We start from the raw sequence: 23,060 nt of genomic DNA on the forward strand, positions 1-23,060 counted from the left end.
AGTAGGTAGTACCGAGCGGTTTCGCCGATAAGGAACAAAGCTTCCACGAGGTGATCCCGCCCTCGCCTGAGACCATGAAGTGCAATTAGGCACCGATACACATACAACAGTAAGATACAAATCGTATGTATAATACGCATGTTTTAAATTAACAGCGCATTGTGATATAAATCCTATTTATTTAAATATAGGAGTGGTATATACAGGGCTGGACCCTGTATGGTCCTGATGAAAAGCTTGGGGAGCTTGAAACATGTCGACCAAAAACACTGATTTAGCCCAATTCAAGGTTAAATGACAGTGTTACCCCGTTTTAATATACCAAACTAGGAGCAGAATAAATTGTTGAGGCCCACTAGCACGATATTTTTAATCACACACCCACTCCACCACCACAACACTTCACACCACACATAGTCTTTCACAAATACAGTGCTCCTGCGTAGTTCGCGAGTCGCAGCACACCCCTTTTCGTAGAGAACTGGGATGGCCCCAATGATGAAGCATGTCACCGTGGGGAAACCCCGGTGAGTGAGGGGACTCTAGAAAGAAATTTTTCTTTCTTTGGTAAACACTGACATAAATCATGCAGTAACCACTTTCACAAACTAGGTCTCTGGACCCTTTACTGTGGGTTCTTGATTTCTTGATACGTAACTGGAGGCCGACCTAGTTTTGTTTATCCTCCTTCTCCCCCTTTTCTACTTACTACAGGATGTAGTGACAGGCCTGAGACATGTTTTTTTTAAATTCTAATTTAGTGGGTGGCATATGAATACTGCAGACCCACTAGTACCATTTAATTTACTTGGCCTGGCTACGTGTAGTAGCATTTACTAGTACTTACAAGTAAATTAGACGTGCCAATTTGGTGTAGGCCAACTTTGCTGTGTTTGAAGGAGAGAGAGCACAGGCATTTAGCACTGGTTAACAGTGGTGAAGTGTGCAGATTCCTAAAGCCAACAAAAATGAATTTCTTCAAGCAGGAGGGGTAAAAGAAAAATAGTTTAGGGGAATACCATGCCAAGAATGTCCGTTCTAACACTTGTTCCTTCATGTCACTTGAACACACAAAGAATAAAAGCAGAATACGGGGTACTAAATGAAACTCACGTATATCTTGCTAAAAAATATTAGGCTCCGTTTCATGTAAATCAAATTTTTAAAAAGCTGTGTTGAAACATACAGAGTCTCTGTCCTTCCTGTTAGAACCTATAATGCTGGATAAAAAACGGGTTGCAATAAATATCTCCTTTTTGCGGAATGATTTTCATTTTAGGAAAAGGTATCCAAAGAAGGAAAATACAGTTCCTGTTTTTCTATTTTAGGTGGAGCCTAGCGTTGCCTCGCATGCACTGCTCGCTTTGCGAGGCATGCAGTATTCAGTATAGCGTGGAAGCTCTATGGAAGCTCCGCCCACTGTCCGCCCATCTTTTTCATTGGCTTTTGTCTTAAATGCTGCCTTCCGATTGGTTTGAGGCTGGTTAGTCCCTACTCATGATGGCCATGTCGTCATTTCTTCCATGGCTACTGGCCCCTTTACTTCCAACACTGTTTTCTTCCCCTGCCTCCCCCTTCCCCCCTCACTCTCCCATTTGTGCGTTCTTTCCCACTCGCACTTCAGTTTTCAATGCAATAGGTCTTGCGTAAATGCGAGTCCTATTGCATTCCCAATTCTTGGTTAGGTCGAGCATTCGAGACCACTTGTATATACTTTAGTATATACTTATATATGTATGTACTTTCTGGGCTCTGGAGACCAGCCCTAGGACTTGTCTGCTTCCGCTTAGGGACTTTTTTCTGTTCAACTGCCTCTATTTAACTGTCTTGATAGAAGACGACCAGTAGGAGTCAGTAAAATTCCAGAATTGCTTTCCGCTGAGGGTCTTTCTTTTTTTTTATTTTTCTGGCAACTGCCTCTATTTCACTTTCTTGATAGAACACGACCAGCAGAAGTCAGTAAAATACCAGAATAACTTTAGCATTCTCTATATTCCAGTACATGGAAATTGTCTTCCATGAGCACCTGTAGACAATAATATTTTTTTCAAATTTTATATTTTCAGTGATATGACCCCCGAAGGCTCTGATTTTATATTGAAAACATAGCTTTGGAATATACCATTTCCCGCTAAATGGCAATATTTCTCGCCATGTGTTCCCATACCTGGCGTTTTACGCAGTTTGGTGCTTACTTTCCCTCCTTGTTAAAGAACAATAGATGTTTCAGCACCCAGGCTAATGAGCTGCATAGCTAAATACATATAAAGTCACAAAGGGAAGACCGATTGCATTGCAAATACTTATTTTAAACTGCTGCTGCAGTTATGCTATGTGACCTACATTTGACTCTGTGGGAGTGGATGTCATTTGAGATGTCATGTGTGCTGGCATAAATTATGTCATAGAACATGTCGTGAGTGATGTAATATGTGAGGTCATAAGCAGTGCATGGAGGAGAAGTAAGTTATAGTTGGCTCTGCTAACTAACTGGTGAATTTTTGTCGTTTTTAAAAAATTCAAAAGGTTAATGTTGTCACTGACATATTCACTTAACTATTACGTTACTTACGTATACATATATATATTCTTTTCCAACAAAAAAACTAAGGTTAAAGCCTAGTTATAGTTAGGAAAAGTTATTTTCCCTTTACAAAACAGGTTTAAACTACACAAACTTTAAACATTCTAAATTTATGATTATACTTTTCATTCATAATTTATCCAACACCTTTAAATTATTATAAGTACCGTACCTACTTACACATTCTTTTCATCTCACTAACAAGACAACACTAACTATAACGCGCCACTCTACCATGCACTCTGTTGTGATAAATAATGTACTTTGAGAAGTTATGTGTTGTTATTAGTGCTATGATTTCACATGCTATAAGTGATGTAGTATGCATGGGTTTAAACAGTTCATGGAAAAGGCATGAGGTATAGTTAAAATGTGTGAGTGAGGTGACAAGACTGTGTTCGGAGGTGAGCGACTTATAGTAATTTGAAAGTGGTGCGTAAAATATAATTTTAAGTTATAATTATAACTTTACAATTTTTTATGTTTGTGTATTTTAAGTTGGGTTTGTATAGAAAGATTTAAATCTAACTATAAATTATCCTTAACCTTTGTTTTTTTCATTGGATTTTAATGCCTTTGATTTTTTGAATAAAAATGTGTTTCAAATCGCAGTGTTGAGTGTCACCGAGTGGAGTGTCATAAAATGGAGTGTAGTGCAGAACAGTGAAGTAGAGTGTTGTAGAGTCTAGTTCGTAGAGTATTATAGAGTAAAATAGAGTGGAATTGAGTGGAGTGGAGTGGAGTGACATAACTTACAGTGGAGTAAAGTGTTATACAGTGGCGTGGTATATCGTGGAGAGGAATATCGTAGAGTGGAGCAGCGTGTTCTACACTGTAGTGGTGGGTAGTAGTTGCATGCAGTACAGTTGTGTGTGATACAGTGGAACTGCATAGAGTGGATTGTTGTATAGTAGCTTAGAGTGAGGTAAAGTCTCATACAGTGGAGTGCTGTAACAGTGTGGAGTAAAGTACAATAGAGTGTATGTGTGTTTTTGTAGAGTACCGTGGAGTGTACTTGCATAGGTAGTAAACTGTTATAAATTGGAATGGGGTCTCGTACAGTAGATTGGAGTGTTGTGTCATATAGAAAAGTGTTGTATAGTGGAATAGAATGGAGTATAGCGTTAGACAGCGGAGTGTACAGGGATAGAATGGAGTAGGATGTCATAGAGTGCCATGATGTGTGGTAGGCTTTTATAGAGTGGAGTTATATAGAGTGGAGGAGAGGGTCATACAGTGGACCTGGTAGAGTGAAGTGGCGTACGCTGTAGTGGCTTAGAGTGGATTTTTGTAAAGTGGAGTTGCATACAGTGGAATACTAGTATACAGTGAAATACAGTAAGTGGAGTGGTATACAGTAGAATAGCGTAGAGTGAAGTGTAGAGTGGAGTAGGATACAGTGGATTGGTGTAGAGTGGAATGTTATACATTGAAGTCGCATAGCGTAGAGTTGAGGGTCGTCTCATGCAGTGGAGTGGAGTGCTGTGTCATACAGTGTTGGAAACACAAAGAGTGTTGTATAATAGAGTGTACGGACATAGAATGGAGTGCAAATTTAGACATTTGAGTGTACAGGGATAGAGAAGAGTCTAGTAGTGTTTTGAAAAGTGAGGAGAGTACACTGGAGTGGCATAGAGTGGAATAACATAGACTGGAGAGGCATATAGTGTAGTAGCATATAGTGGAGTGGCATACAGTGAAGTGGTGTAGAATTCAGTGGTGTGTAATAGTGTACAGTGGAGTGGGGTAGAGTGGAATACCATACAGTAGAGGGACAAAGATTGAAGTTGCGTACAGTGTAATAGCAGAGTGTGAAGTGACATACAGTGAAATAGCTTAGAGTGAACTAGCATAGAAAGGGGTGGCGTAGAGTGGAATGGTGTACACTGGAGTGGCTTACAGTGGAGTAGCGTATAGTGTTGTGGCATAAAGTTGAATTGCGTGAAGTGGTGTACAGCAGAGTGGCATAGACTAGAATATTTTGGAGTAGCATACAGTGCAAGGGCGTACAGTGAAGTGGTGTACACTGTAGTGGCATACAATGGAATAAGGTAGAGTGTTATAGTGAACTAGCATACAGTGGAATGGTGTACTGTGGACTGGTGTCCAATGGAATAACGTAAAAAGGAGTGGGGTAGAGTGGAGTCACATGTACTGGTGTGACATACAGTGGAGTGGCATACAGTGAAGCGCCACACAGTGGAATGGTATAGAGTGGAATAGCATATACTGGAGCAGCGTATAGCAGAGTGGAATACAGTCGAGTGGCGTACACGGAAGAGGTGTAGAGAGTAATATCGTAGAGTGTGCTGGCATAGAGTGGAGCCCGGTACAGTATCACAGCGTATAGTGGAATGGGGTAGAGTTGAGTCTCGTACAGTGGAGAGGCATAGAGGGGAGTGGCATAGAGTTGAATAGCATATAGTCAAGTGGTATACGGATCTATGCGAAATTTAGCATCAAAGTAGATTATGGTGTGCAGAGTAAAGCAAAACAACAATTTTACTGCCTTGCATTTTTCCAGATTTACCAATCAACATAAGGCCACGGCGATGACAATCCAGTATATACTGGGTTAATGGCTGTTTTTATAGAATCAAAAGGAAGCCATATTGGTATTACTGCACTTTGGCTATGTTCAGTGTTAGTGGGTAAGTAGTAGGTCCCTAGCTATTACCACTTTATCAAAGTGGTGATAGGTACAGAAATGTATTTATATAATGTTTGATATATTTAAATATGTTTGCGGCCATGTACTCTCACAAACATTTGTGAAATTCTGGGAAAGCACCGCAGTGACGTATATCACTAAGTTTGCATGCCTTATAACTGAAAAAATACTTTCCCTACTTAACAGCAGGACTCAAAAAGCATCATCTCTGCGCCATAATGTATAATCCTGCCAAATGTCATGTAAATCCAAATCAAATACAGTAGTCTATGAAAAATGATTAGTGGTAAAACGCTTTATGGGACCCCCTTTATCCTTTCACCCGTTTAACGATTCACCACAAATTTGACATCATCTCAAAATGTAGAATATGCTATGGGTCTGGAACGTTTTGTGGTGATCCATCAAATGGGTGGAAAGTTATTAGGGAGCGAATATCAAAGAAAATCCTATCTTTGGGAATACTAACTATAACTCCAGAGTGGCAATCCGATTTAATGTGATTTTTTTAATATTATCTATTATATTTGTTATGTATTTGTTTATTGGTTTACATAATCATGTGGCCATAAATGTGTAGGAATGTTGAAACTTTACATATGCAGTCTAGTTTATTTTGTGGGCTTCATTACTACTTTTAATAGGCTTGCACTACATATGAAGCCCAAATTGAATGAAAGCCAATCATGTTGTTATACAAATTAAGAATATTGTTTTTTTCCTAATGGCTAATTATCATGTTTTCCATACAGTAGTTTGTGTAGCTCACTGCTCATTGCTAGGCAACTTTTACATTTTGTTCCATAGGAGCACATAAGTAAGATGGTTTTTATTTGGCTTGTTGGGCACAGTTTTATTGTGTGAGCCGGAGAGCAAGCAAAGAAAACTTATGTAGATTAAGATGTATTCCTTAGTTATGTATTTGTTTATAGATTCCCATTAGCATGTGATCATAAATGGGTCTTTCAGTTGTTCATTTAGTAAATCTAAAACTTTACATTTGCAGTCTAGTTTATTCTTTGGGCTCTTTTGCAACTGTTTGTAGGATCGTGCTGTATATTAAAGCTAAAGTGAATGAAAGTCAATCATTCTTATTGTTATAAAAATTGAGATTGTAAATTTCATCCTTGTGGATAATTATCATGTCCTCCAAAAAGTAGCGTGTGTGGATTACTGCTAGGTCAATTTTTCATTTTGTTTGGCTTGTAGGGTCAGTTTTATTTTGTGAGCCAGAGAGCATGCAAATATAATTTATGTAGGTTAAGATTCATTATATTTGTTATGTATTTGTTGATAGATTTCCATTAGCATGTGACCATAAATTGGTCTTTCAGTTGTTCATGTAGTAAGTCTGAAATAAAATATATGCAGTGTAGTTTATTTTGTGGCCTTCCTTGCGACTTTTAGTAGTATTGCGCTACAAGATATCACTAAGTTGTTGGTCCTTATAACTTCATAACTACTTCATGACATCACTTGCAAAAGCAAAACGAATCCTCTACATAGTCTAATATACATTGCTGTGAAATTTCATTAAAGTCTGTTCACCCGTTTTGCCACTAAGTGAAATAAAAAAAAGTGTTAAAAATGGGGGTCTGTAGATTGGCAGAGGTAGGTAACTTTGTCCAAGTAGAGACCCTTCTTCCTAGTCAGGATAAGAGACTGTTCCCCATGAGGCACAGGGTCAAGGCTGATTTGCATATGGCCATGTCTGAACTGGGGTGGTGTGGAGTGCGAAAAAACGATGGATTTAGGCCCAGATCTCTGTACTGGGGTGAATGTATGACATTTTTCTTCATTCTGTTCATCAACTGTTGTTTTTGCATTTGTCACCCCGAGTGGGACGGGTATGCTCAGATGTGAGTCCCATGCTCTCCACACCACTGGAGTCAAGCTATCCTGGCTGAAGACGGCTGATAGCCAGAAAACGGTCGTAGGATGCTTGATTCTGGTCCAGGAAAGACATGGCTTGGCAGTTCGGACTTGACTGTTCCCATGAGGCACAGGGTCAAGGCTGATTTGCATATGGCCATGTCTGAACTGGGGTGGTGTGGAGTGCAAAAAAACGATGGATTTAGGCCCAGATCTCTGTACTGGAGTGAATGTATGACATTGTTGCATTCTGTCCATCAACTGTTGTTCTTGCATTTGACACACACCAGGGCATGTCCTACCTTTCACATACACTGAACCCTGCCCACAGGGTTACCCTGGGCCTACATTAGGGGAGTCTAACATTTAGGAAAAGGGAAGGGTAGGACCGGGCCAGTGGGTGCACTTGTGAAGTCGACATGGCAGTTACAAACTGCATGCAGACCCTGAAGTGGCAGGTCTGAGGTTACCTTCGAAGGGCTCCTTGTGTGGGTGGCACAACCAGTGCTGCAAGCCCACTAGCAGCATTTGATTTACAGGCCCTGTGTGCACACAGTGCTAGGGACTGACTAGTAAATCCAATGACCAATCACGGAATCACCAATCCATAACACAATTTACAACAGGAGCTCTTGCACTTTTTTCTTTCATAATCAAGTTTATTGGTTTTTAGAGAACAAAGATTCAGCTGTAGCAAATCAGACACATTATTTAGATAAAGTACAATCAATAGAAGACGACAGAGACTTGTAAGGCACTTGTGGAATGAGTAAAACACTTGCTTATAAACATTCATTTACACGACACCCTCGTACTCTTCAAACGGGCATTAAGTTGAACCATTTGCCCCATATTTTTTTTTTCATAACCAATTTTATTGAGCAGAAGAGTATCAAGAATGTGGTACCTTCACATACCAAGATCCCCACAACAGTATTAATGCAACAGTGATATACTCGGCAATCCATGAATCAAATGATGAAGCTCAGCTTTAAGGACGCCCTAACTGCCCACCCCAACCCCAACTACCCCCCCCCTTACCAAACCCCCCCCCCCACCACACATGTACAGAGGCAACATAAAGACGGTATACATATAAGAATCAGGTATGATGCAACCAGGGTTTTGCCATTCGGGCCAGGAATGTCACTGCGATCAAATGTCCTCCTCTTGTTCCGCTGGGGGTTCCAAGGACAGGCCGCGGTAGTCGGCCCACCGCTTCCAAATCTTGAAATGTTTGCGCGGGCAACCCCGCGCCTCAAAGACTGGTTTCTCAAGGCCCATGAAGTAGTCCAGCCCAGCCTTCCATGCAGACAGGGGGGGAGCCCTTACAGATTTCCAAGCCCGAGCCAGGTCACGCTTGGCCACGACCAGGCCCAGGAGCAACAGGTGGCGCTTATACACGTTACCCCCAACCCCTTCCATAATGTGCAGCAGGCCTAACCGGTGGGTACGGGGAAGATCCCAACCCAGGACCTCAGCCAGGCAACTCCATACTCCCCGCCAGAATCCAGCCAGGCGACCACACGACCACACTGTATGCAGCAGGGAGCCAGGCACCTCCCCACAACGCAGGCACTCCGAGGACGCAATCAAACCAGCCTTCCGCAGGCGTTCACGTGTGTAATAGGCACGATGCAGGTATTTGAATTGTATCAGGCGGAGCCGAACCGCAACAGCAGTGCCACGTGGGGACTCCAGTGCCTCCCTCCAATCGTCCTCGTCCAGGGCGCCCACATCCACCTCCCACGCCTCCCGAAGGGAGCTGAGAGTGGAGGAGCAGTGTGTAACGAGGGACTGATATATCCTAGAAACCTTCTTGTCTCCCAAGTCTCCCATAAACACTTTCGCCTCAATGGGGCTGAACTCGGGCAGGGAGTCGAGGCCGGCGATGCTCGGGGCTAGGGCATGCCTCAGCTGGAGGTAGCGGAAGAACTGGGAGTGAGACATCTGGAACTCCGCACGGAGGTCCTCAAAGGACTTGAGGGTGGTGCCCGATACGACCTGGCCCAGTTGTGTAATTCCAATAGCCTCCCAGCCCTCAAACCCGGCCAAAGCCGCCAATTCCGGGAGCATGCCATTGTGCCACAGCGGTGTCTCGGCTGTCAGTTTGCCCCACCAACCCATACGGCGCAGAGACTGCTGCCACACGGCAAAGTCCACTTTAGTTACCGACGGCAACCCACGGCGTATACGAGCTGAGTAGAGAATGGTGTGAAGTGTACGGTCTCCCATTAGGTGTCTCTCCAGGGCATAGGCCGGATCACTCCTATCTCCATACCACCAATCATTGAGGACAAGGAGGTGTGACGCCTGATAGTAGGAGAGGAGGTCGGACGTGGCCAAGCCCCCACAGTATGTGGACAGAAAGCACGTTCTCAGGGCTACCCTGGCTGCTCCGCCATCCCACAGGAAGCGGCTCAGCACAGAGTTCACCTGACGGAACCATTCCATGCCAATAGGGTGTGGGAAGTTCTGGAGTTGGTACAGCAGTCTCGGCAGCGCCACCATCTTAAAGATTGCCGACCTCCCAAAGATTGTAAGGGGCATCCTGGACCATGTTTTGACATCGGTCTGGACCCGGTCCCATACCGGTAAGATGCTACGTGTCCAGGCCACGGCCCGCGAGGTCGAGAGGAAGACGCCCAGGTATTTCAGGCCGTCTGTCGCCACGCGCAAGTCTGCGGCCCAAGGGTCGGCGACCATTCCGCCACGCAGAACCCACAGGGTCGATTTAGACAAATTAAGATGGAGCCCCGAGACCTCGCCAAACCCCCGCATGATCTCCAAGACTCGGGGACCCGAGCGCCGCAAATCAGTAAGGAACAGGAGGACGTCGTCAGCATAGAGTGCGATCCTATCAGTTAGGTGGTCGTTCCAGACAAAGCCACGTAGATGGGCATCCATCCGGACCCGCGCCGCCAGGGGCTCCATGGCCAGGGCAAACAAGTAGGGGGAAAGTGGACAGCCCTGCCGGGTACCACGGCCAATCCGGAAGCGCCCAGAGACCGCACCGGCGACACGGACCGAGGCCGTGACATTGGTGTACAGGAGGCGAATATAGGACAGGAAGACCGGCCCTAGATTGAGGCGGGCCAGTAGGGTGAACAGATATGTCCAGCTCACCGAGTCGAAGGCCCGGTCCATGTCCGCAAGAAGGAGTGCAGCCTGTTCGTCCCTGGCTCCCATGGCGTCGATCGCTGCCTGTGCCCGCCGGATATTATGCCGGGTAGCCCTGCGTGGCATGAACCCGGCCTGATCCGGGTGGACCAGGTCGGCGATGTGGGGTAGCAAGCGGTTCGCAAGGGCTTTCGCCAAAACCTTGGCCTCAATGTTGAGGAGGGAGATCGGCCTGTAAGAGTCGTGCCGATCCGGCGCCCTGCCCGGTTTCAAAAAGACCACAATCTCGCGTGGCGCCAGTCAGGTGGCAGCTCGCCCCGAGACCTCGCCGCCTCCAGGGCGTTGCGGAAATGGGGTCCCAGTTGAACGTGGAACTTCTTATAGAATTCGGCAGGATAACCGCTCGGGCCGGGTACCTTCCCCGTGTTCAGCTGGCCGAGGGCCTCCCCAAGTTCCTCGGAAGTGAGAGGGGCCTCCAGGGCCGTTCTAGTCTCATCCGGGACTGCCCGTGGGAGTAGGTCATCCAAATATGAGGCTATGTCGCTCTCCACTACTGGGTCCCGAGGAGCATATTGTGCCGCGTAGTAGCGGGCAAAGCTCGCCGCCAGCAAACCCGGGTCGGACATGACCGACCCGTCATCCGCCGCAAGGCCGGGCAGTTCTAGGGGTTGGAAGGTCGCCTGACAAAGCCTATGCAACATGGTGCAGGACTTGTCGCCCCACTGGTACACCCTGCTACGCGTGGCGAGCCACACCTGCCGGGCCTCCTCGTATAGAACCGAGGCATACGTCTGCTGGGCCTGCAGGAGCCGTCGCACGACGCCCTCGTCGCCCCCGAGTCGGCCACGCTGCTCCAGGTCCTCCACTCGGGCCGCGGCGGTCACAATGGCCTCCCGACGCTCCCGCCGAGCGGCCGCACACCAGGCTATATCGACGCCCCGTATCGTAGGCTTGAGCGCTTCCCACACAACAATGGCATCGACACCCCCCACCAAGTTCTCGCGCCAAAAATGATCGATCGCTTGGCGTATATGCGTCACGTATTCCGGCCGCTGTAGCTGCCAGGCGGACATGCGCCATCGAAATGGCTGCCGTTTAGAGGGGAGGGTCACGGTGGCCAGGACAGGGGAATGATCCGAGAGGCCCCTGGGGAGGATCGCTGCATCCCTGACACGGCTCAGACAGGCACCCGGCACAAACAAGTAGTCGAGCCTAGAGAAGGACCCATGCACCGCCGATACATACGTGTAGGCCCGCTCCGCGGGGTGGAAATGCCGCCACACATCAATCCAGCCCAGACTACGCACTGTCGCACACAACCGGGTGGGAGCAGCCGCGGGGGGGGGGGGGTCAGGCACCACATGCACTCGTCGCCGGCGGTCCAGGCTCACATCCATGACTTCATTCCAGTCGCCCCCAACCATGGTCAGGACCTCGGGAATGTCTTCCCACAGCGCAAACAACCGCTCAGACAGTGCCCACTGCAGGGGGGGAGGGGCGTAAACACTTCCAAAAACCACCGGCTCGGAACCCAGCAGGCCTTGAATAAAGACAAACCTACCCTGAGGATCGATCCACTGTTTCTCATGAACATAGGCCACCCTACGATGCACCAATATGGCCACCCCCCGTGAACCCCTCGCAAATCCAGCATGGTAAACCTGTTGATAACCAAACCTTTGGAGGCTGAGGGCCTTGGAGCCCAGCATATGAGTCTCCTGGAGCAGGAGTACATCCACCATCTCCCTCTTCCCCCACCGCAGCACAGCCCCACGCTTGATCTTATCCAGAATGCCCCGCACGTTCCATGTCACTACCCGCAGTGTTTTCAAAGGAGACATAAGCGCAGTGTCAGCCATTATCAATACCTAGCCCAACATCCGGCCCTCCCTCCCACCCTGGTGCAACCCGCAAACCGACAAAAATCAAAGCCTCAGACATGTGTGGACCCCCCCCCCCCAACCCGCAAACACAGCGCTCCCTTCCCGACCCAGAACCCCCCCAACAAGTACAACTCCAAAACACCCCCCCGCGCCCCACACCCACCACCCCAATACCTCAGAAAACATTGAAGTACCTGTCGCGGCATGGAGAGACCCGGGTCCCAAACAGAGGACCTAGGACCCACCATACCAATGGATCCCAACAACCCCACAATGACACACACACCCCCCCCCAACAACACTCACATCTGTGAGGGTCTGAGGCCCACAAGTGGTACCCCCCAAGCCCCACTGCATCCCCATGACAACAACTGAAGTCTTCACAGGGGAACTGACCGGCACATCAAGGACAGTATAAAGCAGTCTCACCGGCCAAAGCAGGGCAGTTCAGTATGCAGCATACAAAGTGCGTGTAGAACCAGCAATGTTCAGCTGCCCGCGTCGGAGTGCTCCGAGTCCCGGGCATCGCCCGGCCGCGTCGTGCTGGCAGAGGCCGATCTCTTCTTGGAGCGGGACCTCCGATGGCGGCCCTTCCTGTTCGGGCGATCTGTTCGCTCCGGCGCCGAACCCTGGGACCTGCCTGGATCCAGCCCCGGCTGGGCATGGGGCCTGAGCCGCACCGATTCATCTGTCCAGCGGAACACCTCCTCCGGCGAATCGAAGAAATGGGTTCGAGACTGATATATGACTCGCAGGCGAGCTGGATACAGAAGCGAGTATTGAATCTTGAGGCCCCTAAGCTTGGCCTTAGCGTCCATGAAAGATTGCCGCTGTTGCTGAACCATCTTCGTGTAGTCCGGGAAAATCATGATATTGTGATTCTCGAAGGCAAGGGAGCCCTTGTTCCTTGCCTCCCGGAGGATAACATCTCGGTCATGGTAGTTCAACAGCCGAGCGATAACAGGCCGTGGGCGCTCGCCTTCCGGTGGTCGCTGGGTCAGAGCCCTGTGTGCCCTCTCGACTACGAAGCACGTAGACAGTGCCCCTTCGGGGAGCCAGCTCTCCAACCACCCGGTCAGGAACCGCTCCATGTTGTCCTTCTCGCATCGTTCAGGAAAACCGATGAAGCGGAGGTTGTTGCGCCGCGCGCGCCCTTCCGCATCTTCCACGCGGGCCGCCAGTGTCTTTTGAACGCTCTCCACCTCCGCCAGTCGCTTCTTTAGGCCACTAATGTCCGCCTCGGTCTCCGTTATACGGGTCTCAGCCCCAGCAATCCGCTCCACTGCGTTGCGGAGGTCTTGGCGCAGGAGCGTGACATCCGCCCCAACCGCCCCAATCTTGGCATCGAGCGTGTCTCGGGACTGGGTGATGGCCGCCAGTAGAGCTGCATTGTCCGGCCCAGGGCCACCGCTGCCACCGGCCGCCCCGGCGCCACCACTCGGCCCAGTGAATTTGTCGATAGGGCCATGTTTAGGCGGGCCACCTCCTCTGTCTCTGGTCATGGCACACGCCAGGCAGGGCGGACACCACCCCCGAACCTTCGGATACTGTCACAAGTCCCTAGCGGGACGGCCCAGATGAGGCCCCAGAGAGAAACGCGGGCCGGCCACAGCAATCGGGCGTCACGAAAATCAAGGTCCCGGCGTCACCCAGGCGGGACAGGCCGCACCCGCGCCCGTCCCCACGGGCAGCTGTCCAAAGTACCAAATGAAGAAGCTGTGGGTCCGTGGTCTGTGGGCCGCCGCAGCAATGGGCCAGGCCAGGATGAGCAGATCCGATGCCACTGTCGTCCGCCAGGTCGTCGCCGGCCGCCTCGGGGCTCAGGGATCTCCGCCTCTAGACCGTCGCGGGGCCACACCTCGCCACCTCCGCTCGTCGGTCACACAGGGAAGGAACCGATGGGTAGGATCCGATGGCACCGTCTCGATCCTTCGGGTGAGTGCAGTCAATGAGACGAGCCAAGGCCGGCGCGGCGGATGCCACCCGCACTCGCCAGATCGCTACCACCGCCAGGCGTCGCGAAACTCGAGGACCCCGGCCTCCGGCCGGCCACCAGGCCGCACTTTGTCGCCGCTTCCCTCCGATCACAGGAAGGGCAGAAATGCAGGATCGGCACACCAAAGTAGGCAGGAGATCCCACCAGATCGAAAGCAATCACTGGGTACCAGCAGCGGGCTCGGGGGTCAGGATAAATGATCGGATTAAGTCCGGGCCGGCGGGAGCTCTACAAGGCTGCGACCGCCATCTTCGCCCGCCAAGCCACGCCCCCCATTTGCCCCATATTTTGCCAAAAAGTTCGGGGCAACACCAGGACTCAAAGAGAGGCTCCACCTGAGTTTGGCCTGGGACCAGAGTGCCGCTATATCGCGCTTCACCACCGCCACAGCTGTTCCTAGGAAGCGCTTATCAGCCCAGGATCCATCAAGGCAGTCAGACACCCCCAGGATCAGGCGTAGCGGGTCTTGGGGAACCTCCCACCCCAGGGTCTGTGTAAGCTCAAGTTCCACCCCCGCCCAGAATGGCGAAAGGACGGGACACTGCTAAATCATGTGGTAAAAGTCTGCTGGGGCGTGGTTGCATCGCGTGCAGGACGGGGAAGGCCGCATGCGGGCGCTGTATAGCCATACTGGGGTGAGGTATGCCGTATGGAAGTAATAGAGTTGGACTAGACGCAACTTAGAGGAGGTCGTCAAGGTCTTTGGAGCCATAAGGGCGTCCCTCCAGTCCGCGTCTTCCAGGGGATCCAGCCACCCCTCCCAGCAGTTACGTAGCAGGTCCAGGGATGCGGGCCATTGCTCACTAAGGAGCGATAAATCTGCGACACCCACCCTCTACCCAGGTTCCCCATCATCACTTGGGCCTCCAGGGGGCTGAATTCAGGGAATGAGATGGGAGATGGAATGTGTACTTGGAGGGAATGCCTTAGCTGTAAATATTTATAAAATATTGGGATGAATGGAGGGAGTAGTGTTGTTGTAAATCTGCAAACTATTTCATGTGGTCCCCCACTCAGACGTCTCCTAATAGCGAGATCCCAATGTGGTCCCATAGACGGAAGTCTTGGAGAGACGAGACCTCTTCCAGCCAAGTCCCACCACTCCACAGAGGCGTCTGCCTAGTGAGTTTCTGGTCCCACTTCGCGTGGCGTAAGGCTGCTTGCCAGGGATTATATTTACAACAAGGGGTGGTGAGGGACAGAGTCTCTGAATTAAGCAGAATACTCTCACCCAGTCAAGAGATCAGGGCTAGATCCAACACCGTTGCTTGCCAGGCATTAAGCACCGTTCTGGTGACAGGAAGAAGAGCCTGTGGCACAGGGGTCCCATACAGGTAGGCTTGGATCTGTGTGAAGTCCATTGACCTGAGTTCCACCCGGTACGCTGGGTCAGGCCAGCCGCCCGCGAACCAGTCATGAATCACAATGAGCCTCGTAGCCAGATAGTAGAGGTGAAGATTGGTTATCTCCATGCCCCCATCATAGGGAGGTATGCAGCAATGTGCCAGGGACATTCGCAGCCTCTTGCCTCCCCACAAAAACCAGATGAGGGCACCGTCTAGTTCCCGAAACCAACTTCCTGGGAGATGAAGGGTAATATTTTGAAGGTGTATAGGAAACGGAGGAGGACCATCATTTTAAAGAGGGCACTCCTGCCCAGGGGGTTGAGAGGGAGAGATTGCCATCTCCTGAGGTCCGACTTGGCCCTGGTGACCAGGGACGTGATATTTAGGGCCCATTCGAGTTCCGGGAGGAGGGCGACCCACACTCCCAAGTACTTGACTGACTGCCTGCGCAGGGGAATAATCGTTTGCCATTTGAAGCACGCCCGGGAGGGGTGCAAGGGGGGCCAGTGGGGATTTTGCCGGGTTGAGTCTGAGGCCGGGGACCCGTTCAAAGGCAGAGACAGCGTCCAAGCATCTTGGGCCGGAGCTCTCTGGGTCCCCCAGGAAAAGAAGGACGACATAGGCGTCTAGGGCAATCTTGTCGATCTGATTTGGATCCCAAGCCCAACCTCGTATGAGGGGGTCTTGAAGGACGAGGGAGGTCAGGGGCTCCATTGCTAATGCAAATAGAAGCGGCGAGAGCGGGCAGCCCTGGTTAGTGCCCCTCTGGATGGGAAACATCTCAGAAAACGCGCCGTTAATGAGAACCCTTGCCTTGGGAGTGGAGTATAGGACCCAGATAAGGCTTTGGAATGGGGGGCCAAAATCCTTTTCAACACGTCCTCAAGATAGCTCCAATTTACAGTATCAAAATCTATGAAAAGCAAGGCCAGATACTGGGTGAGGTATGGTGGTGTGCAAGGGCAAGGTGAAGGCGGCGTATGCAATGCCGGGTGCCCCGGGCAGGCATGAAGCCGCATTGATCTGGGTGAACCAACTCTTGCAAATGGGGGTGGAGTCGTTGGGCCACAGCAGCAGCGAATTTTTTTACCTCTGTATTTGTAAGGGAGATGGGGCGGTAATCAGCACAGGCAAAGAAAGGAGGCTGTGTCTTTTGGAGGACCACAATAGTGGGCACATCAGTCTCTGGCGGGAAGGACCCCTTGTCCACTACGTGTTTAAACAAGCACTTGCACTTTAACACTGAACAGCAGTCAGAAAGTGCGCAGAGACACTAATCCAGCAAAAAAAAGAGTCAAAACCGGGAGGTCAGAAAGCAAAAAGACAGGGGAAACACACCAAAAGATGCCAAGTCGAACAAAAAGTCTATGTAAAATGCATTGGATTTCAAGCGTATTTCAGGATCTCCCATTTTACTTTACACCCCTTTGACCAAACGCTGCAAAACTTTCAATGTAACGGATGGAACAGGTCTGCAAAGTTTAACGGAGATTCATCAAATGGGTGTAAAGTTATTAAGGGACAAAAATCCAAGAAACCTTATGTCTGGTAAACCTAACTCTAACTACAGAGTGGTTACAGCCACTGTTTTCTTAACCCTTTCGCTGCGGCGGCTATTCCGCCGCAGCGCTAACGGGGCGGGGCGGCCGCGCGGCGGGCGCATGCTGGTGACAGAACCGCTCCGTCACCAGCCGCGGTTGAGCTGTGCTGGTGACGGAGCGGTTCCGTCATGACCCGCCCCGCTCAATACAACGGCCGCGCAGGCTCGAAATCAGTGCCGCGCAGGCGCGGCGGCCGGGCCATGACGGAACCGCTCTGTCATCAGCACAGCCCAACCGTAGCTGATGACGGAGCGGTTCCGTCATCAGCAGGGGAGGGGTTAAACTAGGGAGAGGATGTGGTTCAGCAGCCAGAGTTACCGACTCAGGATCTGGGGATCCGGGTCTCAACATCCGTGCAACATCCTGTGATTCTGGGCAAATCACTTAATCTTCCCTGTGCCCATGGACAGCACCTGGATACCCTCACGGATGATAAGCTGCGCTATATAAATCTACAAACTTTAACTAGATTGTGCATATCTGGTTTAAGGAGGACTAAATAACGTGAGTAGGAATTAAAGTGACACCACCACCGAGGTGAATCTAACAAAGAATGCAGCCTTGCGTCACATTAGTCCTCCGTCCTGAACACACATATGCACAATGTACTTATAAAAAAGGAAGGAACACACATATGCACAATGTACTTAAAAAAAAGGAAGGACAAAGCATTTGTCCATGAGTTCCATTAACTTACCCAGATTACGTATATATGAATGTCCGATAAATGCAAAGTAGAGTAAATCACAGACATTCTGGTTTACAATGAAATTTCAGCAAAATAGACTTATTTTTATATTGTGACCATCTTTAGCATTACAAATGCAAAAAACTCAATTTGTTTTTATTGTAATTGAATCCTTGCGAATTATCAGTTATCAGTTGAATTTTGTTTTAATAAATAAAGATAATGAAGGTATAAATAGAAGATAGATTTAAAAGATAATTAACCAAGTCAACATATATGCTATATTCGAGGATCATGAAGTACTGTTTTATATCAATCACATAAGTGCTTCAGTTCCCTACATAGGGATAGTAAGCGCTAAATAAATGCTGCTGTACAATATACTACACTTGGTCGCTGAAATAAATAATAACTTAGACTGTTAAACAAATGATCATTGTAGTTTATTGAATTACCTTTTCTAACAAACTCTCCTTTTTTCTAGAGTGAAAGAACTAAAGAAAGGAATTAAATGTTGTGCTTCTATCACAACTCGAAGTCGGACTGTTGGAAGCTCCTCTCCAAAAAGGGTACAAAACCAGTCCTTTTCACACCAAGGGGAAAAGACCTCTCCTAAAAAAGTCAAATTGGGCCAGCAAAATCCTTCTTTGGTTCCTTCAAAACTGAAAGCATACCCTTCAGTGTTCCATCCTATGAACGTCCCTCTCGCCTCCACTCCTAAGGTAGTCAAGAAAGGAAGCCCTGTGAAAGGGAACTCCAGCCAACCCTGGCTCCACCGCACCACTCCAATTAAAGGCTTTCTTAAATCAGGAAAGCTCTCAAAGAAGAGGACTGAGGATCTAGCATGGCATGCAGGCAAAGGGAAAGGAATTGCTGTCGGTATCACAGCATCAGTCGCAAGGGAATGTGACCCCAGAGACGAGTTTAGTGAGCATGAAAGTTCGCCGAGAACCCAGAAAGTGCAAGCGGTTAGGCCAGTGCTAAAGCAAATTGTACCCAGGGATAGGTTGCCCTTTGAGGACATTCGTCACTGTTTGTCTGTTTGCAGCACCACAGTCAATTCAAACCACCTTATGAAGAAAGATTCTGAACTGGAGACAAACCACCTCCCACTACAAAAGGAAAAGGAGCAGCATCTACGGATCTACCACAAACAGTTTCAACAGCCTCCCATCTTACAGCAAAAATTGAAATATCAGCCTCTGGAGAAGTTCTTAGCTACGTATAGGCCACAAGAGATTACACTTCAAGATAATAATGATACTCCACATCAAAGATCTGTGCTCTCAGAAGCTGTAACCCAGCCTGAAGACTTAGACGATAGTGATTTCAGCGAGGATTCTTTTTCATATAATTTTAATCAAAGTAAAAAGAAAAAGAAAGGCAAAATTGACCATAATTGTCATTCATTTTACCTACACGATAAAGATCTTGAAAGCTTGGCTGATCATAAACTGGCTCCTGGAGAGCAGCTGTGTTCCATATATGGAGAAGCACAGATGCAAGATCACAAGCAAAGTGACAGGTGGTGTTTCACTAATGAACAATCCTTTCCAAAGAATAAAAATATTGAACAAGATAGTGCTAGGACTCGATGTGATCGGTGTGTCGAAGAGAATTTTTCTACTTCTCCTTTCCCGCAAAACAATGACACACCAGAAAAGCCATATTCCTATGAAGAGGATTTGGCTTGTAAGCGGAAAAACCGCAAAGATTTCCCAGCTGGCTTCAAATACAGTATCAATAACAAATGGCAAGTTGATTCCGATGTCAGTCTATCATTAGACGAAACCTACAACTCCTCTCTTGCCAATGTCTTGGAAAGCAATGTCACAGAAAATAAAGAGAGAAAAAATGATGGTCACACCTTCATGGAAGACCCCTTAGAAGAGCAGCAGGGTTCAAGAGAAGAAAACAGACAAAAGGAGGAGGAAACTGGGCACTGTAAGATGGCAAATATGTCAAATGGATCCATTTCTGGCTTGATGGACCCTCTCAGTGTGTCCCTTCTTGAAAGCGAAAGAAGTACAACTTGGGATGAAGTGCCTTTCCAGAGTCAAGAAACATACTTTTTACTGGACCAAGACCCAAGGACCTTGAACACTGATAGTCCAGCAGATTCCAAACTCTCTCCAGAGAGAAGTAAAGCATTGGTATCATCAGGCACTATGTCAGAGTTTATTAAACAAATACTAAAATATGATAAGTTCTCAAAGCTTCAGGCTGAACTAGAAACCGACAGCGAGAGGATAGCACAGACCCTTGACAGTTCAAAGTCTTTTTGTAGTTTTGAAGATTCTGGGCCACCCGCTCCCCATCCTGCCTCTGGCACTGATAAATACTTAGACGCAGCCAAAACAAGATCTTCTTGGTCAATAAGAGATTGCGAGAATGAGTTCATTAATACAAAACATGATTTGAAAGAATCTTTTAACAGTAGGCAGTACGATGCAGACACTGAAGAAACCATTCTCAGACTAGACTCCCCAGAGAAATCTCCCAACTTGGACACCGAAGACAAACAAATGACCAAAGAACCTCAAGAGGCCTCTATCAGCGTGACATCTCTGGGCAGTAGCCTTGATGACCGAGTACATCATACAAATGGATCTCCTTCCTCACCTCCTTTCTGTCACCAAGATAAGGAGATTAAGGCTTGTTGTGATCAACATATAGAAAAAATGTTGCCGCACCAATTGCACTCATGTTGCAACGAGATCAAAAGTTTGCAACACACATTTAAGTCATCTCTTGCAAGTGAAGAAACGGGGATAGTTAGCAATCAAATGGTTCCAACGGTTTTTGTGCAGGACAACCTCATTACAACAGAACATGATTTGGGATGCCTAGATAATAAAAGAAGTTATTCTTTGATACAGAACTCACCTAAAAAAATGTCATCCACAAGGAGCCAGAAGAGTATTTTGGAAATGCTGAGCAACAATGAAAACCCCCTTGGAAAAGCACAGTAAGCTTATATTCCTCTTTTTCAATTATACGTTTTTGGAAATGCATCCCATTTCACTTGTTTGTCTGATTGCGGATACAGGGCACCCATATATAAAAGCCATCAAAGGTTCAACTATTATTAATACTCGGTGTAATTGTTTACCTGCCACATACTCGCACTAGTTTTGTATCTGATGTCTTTGTCACGACTGATCATTGGTAGCCAGTTCCAAAGGCAAGCACAGTAAAGTGGACATTTCCTCCCTTACGATAAGCACTACATTTGGAGCAAATGTTCAACTCTCCAGGGATTAGCAAACAATCCTATCAGACACCTTACAAAATCCGTACTTTTGCAGGACGGTTCACGTTCTTAAAATGTAGGCATGTATAAATCCACGAGGTGGAAATACTGCATACCAAAAACTGATGTAAATGTATATTTGTGTGTCTAACTTTTTTTCTTTCCACGGGGGTAAATTGTTTTCCCAGTTGAAAATGTTTTTTCTGCAGTCTCATTAAGTGTGTGAGTCTTTCCTCTCGATTGCCACCTGGACAATTTGAGTACGTTTTCATCTTGAGAAACTGCATGCAAGTGCTTATGAGTACCCTTCTCTTACACCTGAGTTTGCAGGCCACATCACACAAGAATACAAATCTGCACCCAACCCTAAATTTGCAACAACGAATTTCAAAAGTAAAATGTTACTAATACCTAGCTTGTGAATTGCTATTCGCCATCTACCCTAAGGGATTTTTTCCACGACTTTGTTGAAACTTGAATGCCCACATGTGTATATGAATGGAGAATCAGGCTATTTTATTAAAAGTCGATGAAGCATTCTTGATTCTTTAGACTTCAGCCACTCTTTTGTTTTCTTGAAGTTGAAGGTTGGACTTTGGCCTTGTTCTGGAGAATCAGATGCCTACATGGATGCCCGCTCTCAATCACAAATCCTTTGGCTCACACATCCATACACAGAGTTCTATACAAAGATCTGTTAAAGGATCAAGCCAAGCTCTATCCATAAACCATCACGAAACAATACATTAGTAGATTTTCAACATTGCTGATCACTATCCACTGCGGCTCGGCTCTAAACTGTGCAAACCTCAATTAAACAGCATCCACAGATCATCTTGATGCTGTTCTTTGAAAAAACAAAATCATTATAGGGTCCTCAGATTCCAAAAGAAATTAAAGACAATAGAAATTCTCTATATAGATGCATGTAACATATGTAACATAAAATTGTTTGAGAGACAATGTCTCCAATGGGTAGAGTTGCCTGATAGTCATTCAATTGTCAATGAGACTGCACTCAGTCACTCAGTTGAAGTGTTTAAGCAGTGTTTTTGTTGGTAGGACAATGATAATATAACCTGCCATGACATACTGAAAAGAGGGATGAACTATATGTAAGTAGGTACCTCATTTATTTATGACCAGTCCTGACAGCTCCCAGGCAGCAACTGCCAGACTCCCCACTTTCTGTGCTCCACACAGAGAACATGGTCGTGGAGTGATTCCAATGCGAATACAACAAAAGATCCCAACACACCTCCCTTCCCACAACCAAAAAGGAAAGAATGGGAGAAGAAAAAGAAGAAACAACAAGAGATGGGGAGAAGAATGTAGATGGAAACAAGCAATGAGGAAATCAATACAACAAGAGAAATATCAATATATAGCATAATCTTGAAACTTAGCTGGCATAGATCTTGTCCTAAAAGAAGATCTTTTGTTAGCAGGATAGCATGGCTGATCACTCCTGTTGGAAGGAATAGCGTTAGAGGAAGAACAAGAGTGGCACGAGAAGATGAGTCAACACAGACACACATCTTCCCACCCACATACACAATTTTGTATCGAGGAACAATAGAAATGGCACATGCATCTAACGCCACCACCTGGTTTTTTACTTCCTTAACCCTGGCAGGAGCAGAAAAGCGAGAATCGCCCTTGCGAATGAATCCAGGTTTCTTGATTCTTACCCAATCACCTACGCACACAGGAGAAACTTTCTCAGAAACAGTGGCATATTTGGACTGGACCGCGGTCCTGACATCTACAACACTACCAAGTTTAGTTTGATCAATCACTTTTCTGGACATCCAATCCTTGTTTATTTGGGAACCAGCAACTTTTCCTCTGAATAATGTAACAGGAGATATCCCAGTACTTATTTGAGGAATTGTTCGGAATGCCCATAACATTTCCGCTACAGCCACACGCCATGATAAACCATTCACCAAAGCCAACTGTAAGTGGCCCTTAATAACACGATTAAAGCGCTCAACTAAACCATTGCTGTGGGGCTAGTAAAGAGATGTTAGAACATGCTTAATG

The 23,060-nt window shown here is 47.5% G+C and overlaps 1 protein-coding gene across 3 annotated transcripts in view; it reads left to right on the plus strand.

Moving 5' to 3' along the window:
• KIF24 (kinesin family member 24) overlaps positions 1–23,060 on the plus strand; it is a 411,488-nt gene that overhangs the window by 280,997 nt on the left and 107,431 nt on the right. For all 3 annotated transcript variants that reach the window (XM_086960290.1, XM_086960289.1, XM_086960291.1), the window contains one exon: positions 18,246–20,729. In XM_086960290.1, the coding sequence (XP_086816416.1) occupies positions 18,246–20,729 (2,484 nt within the window). The remainder of the gene's footprint in view (positions 1–18,245; positions 20,730–23,060) is intronic.

This window comes from Lissotriton vulgaris, chromosome 3_1 (assembly GCF_964263255.1).
Source record: "Lissotriton vulgaris chromosome 3_1, aLisVul1.2, whole genome shotgun sequence".
In the NCBI taxonomy this organism is placed as follows: Eukaryota; Metazoa; Chordata; class Amphibia; order Caudata; family Salamandridae; genus Lissotriton; species Lissotriton vulgaris.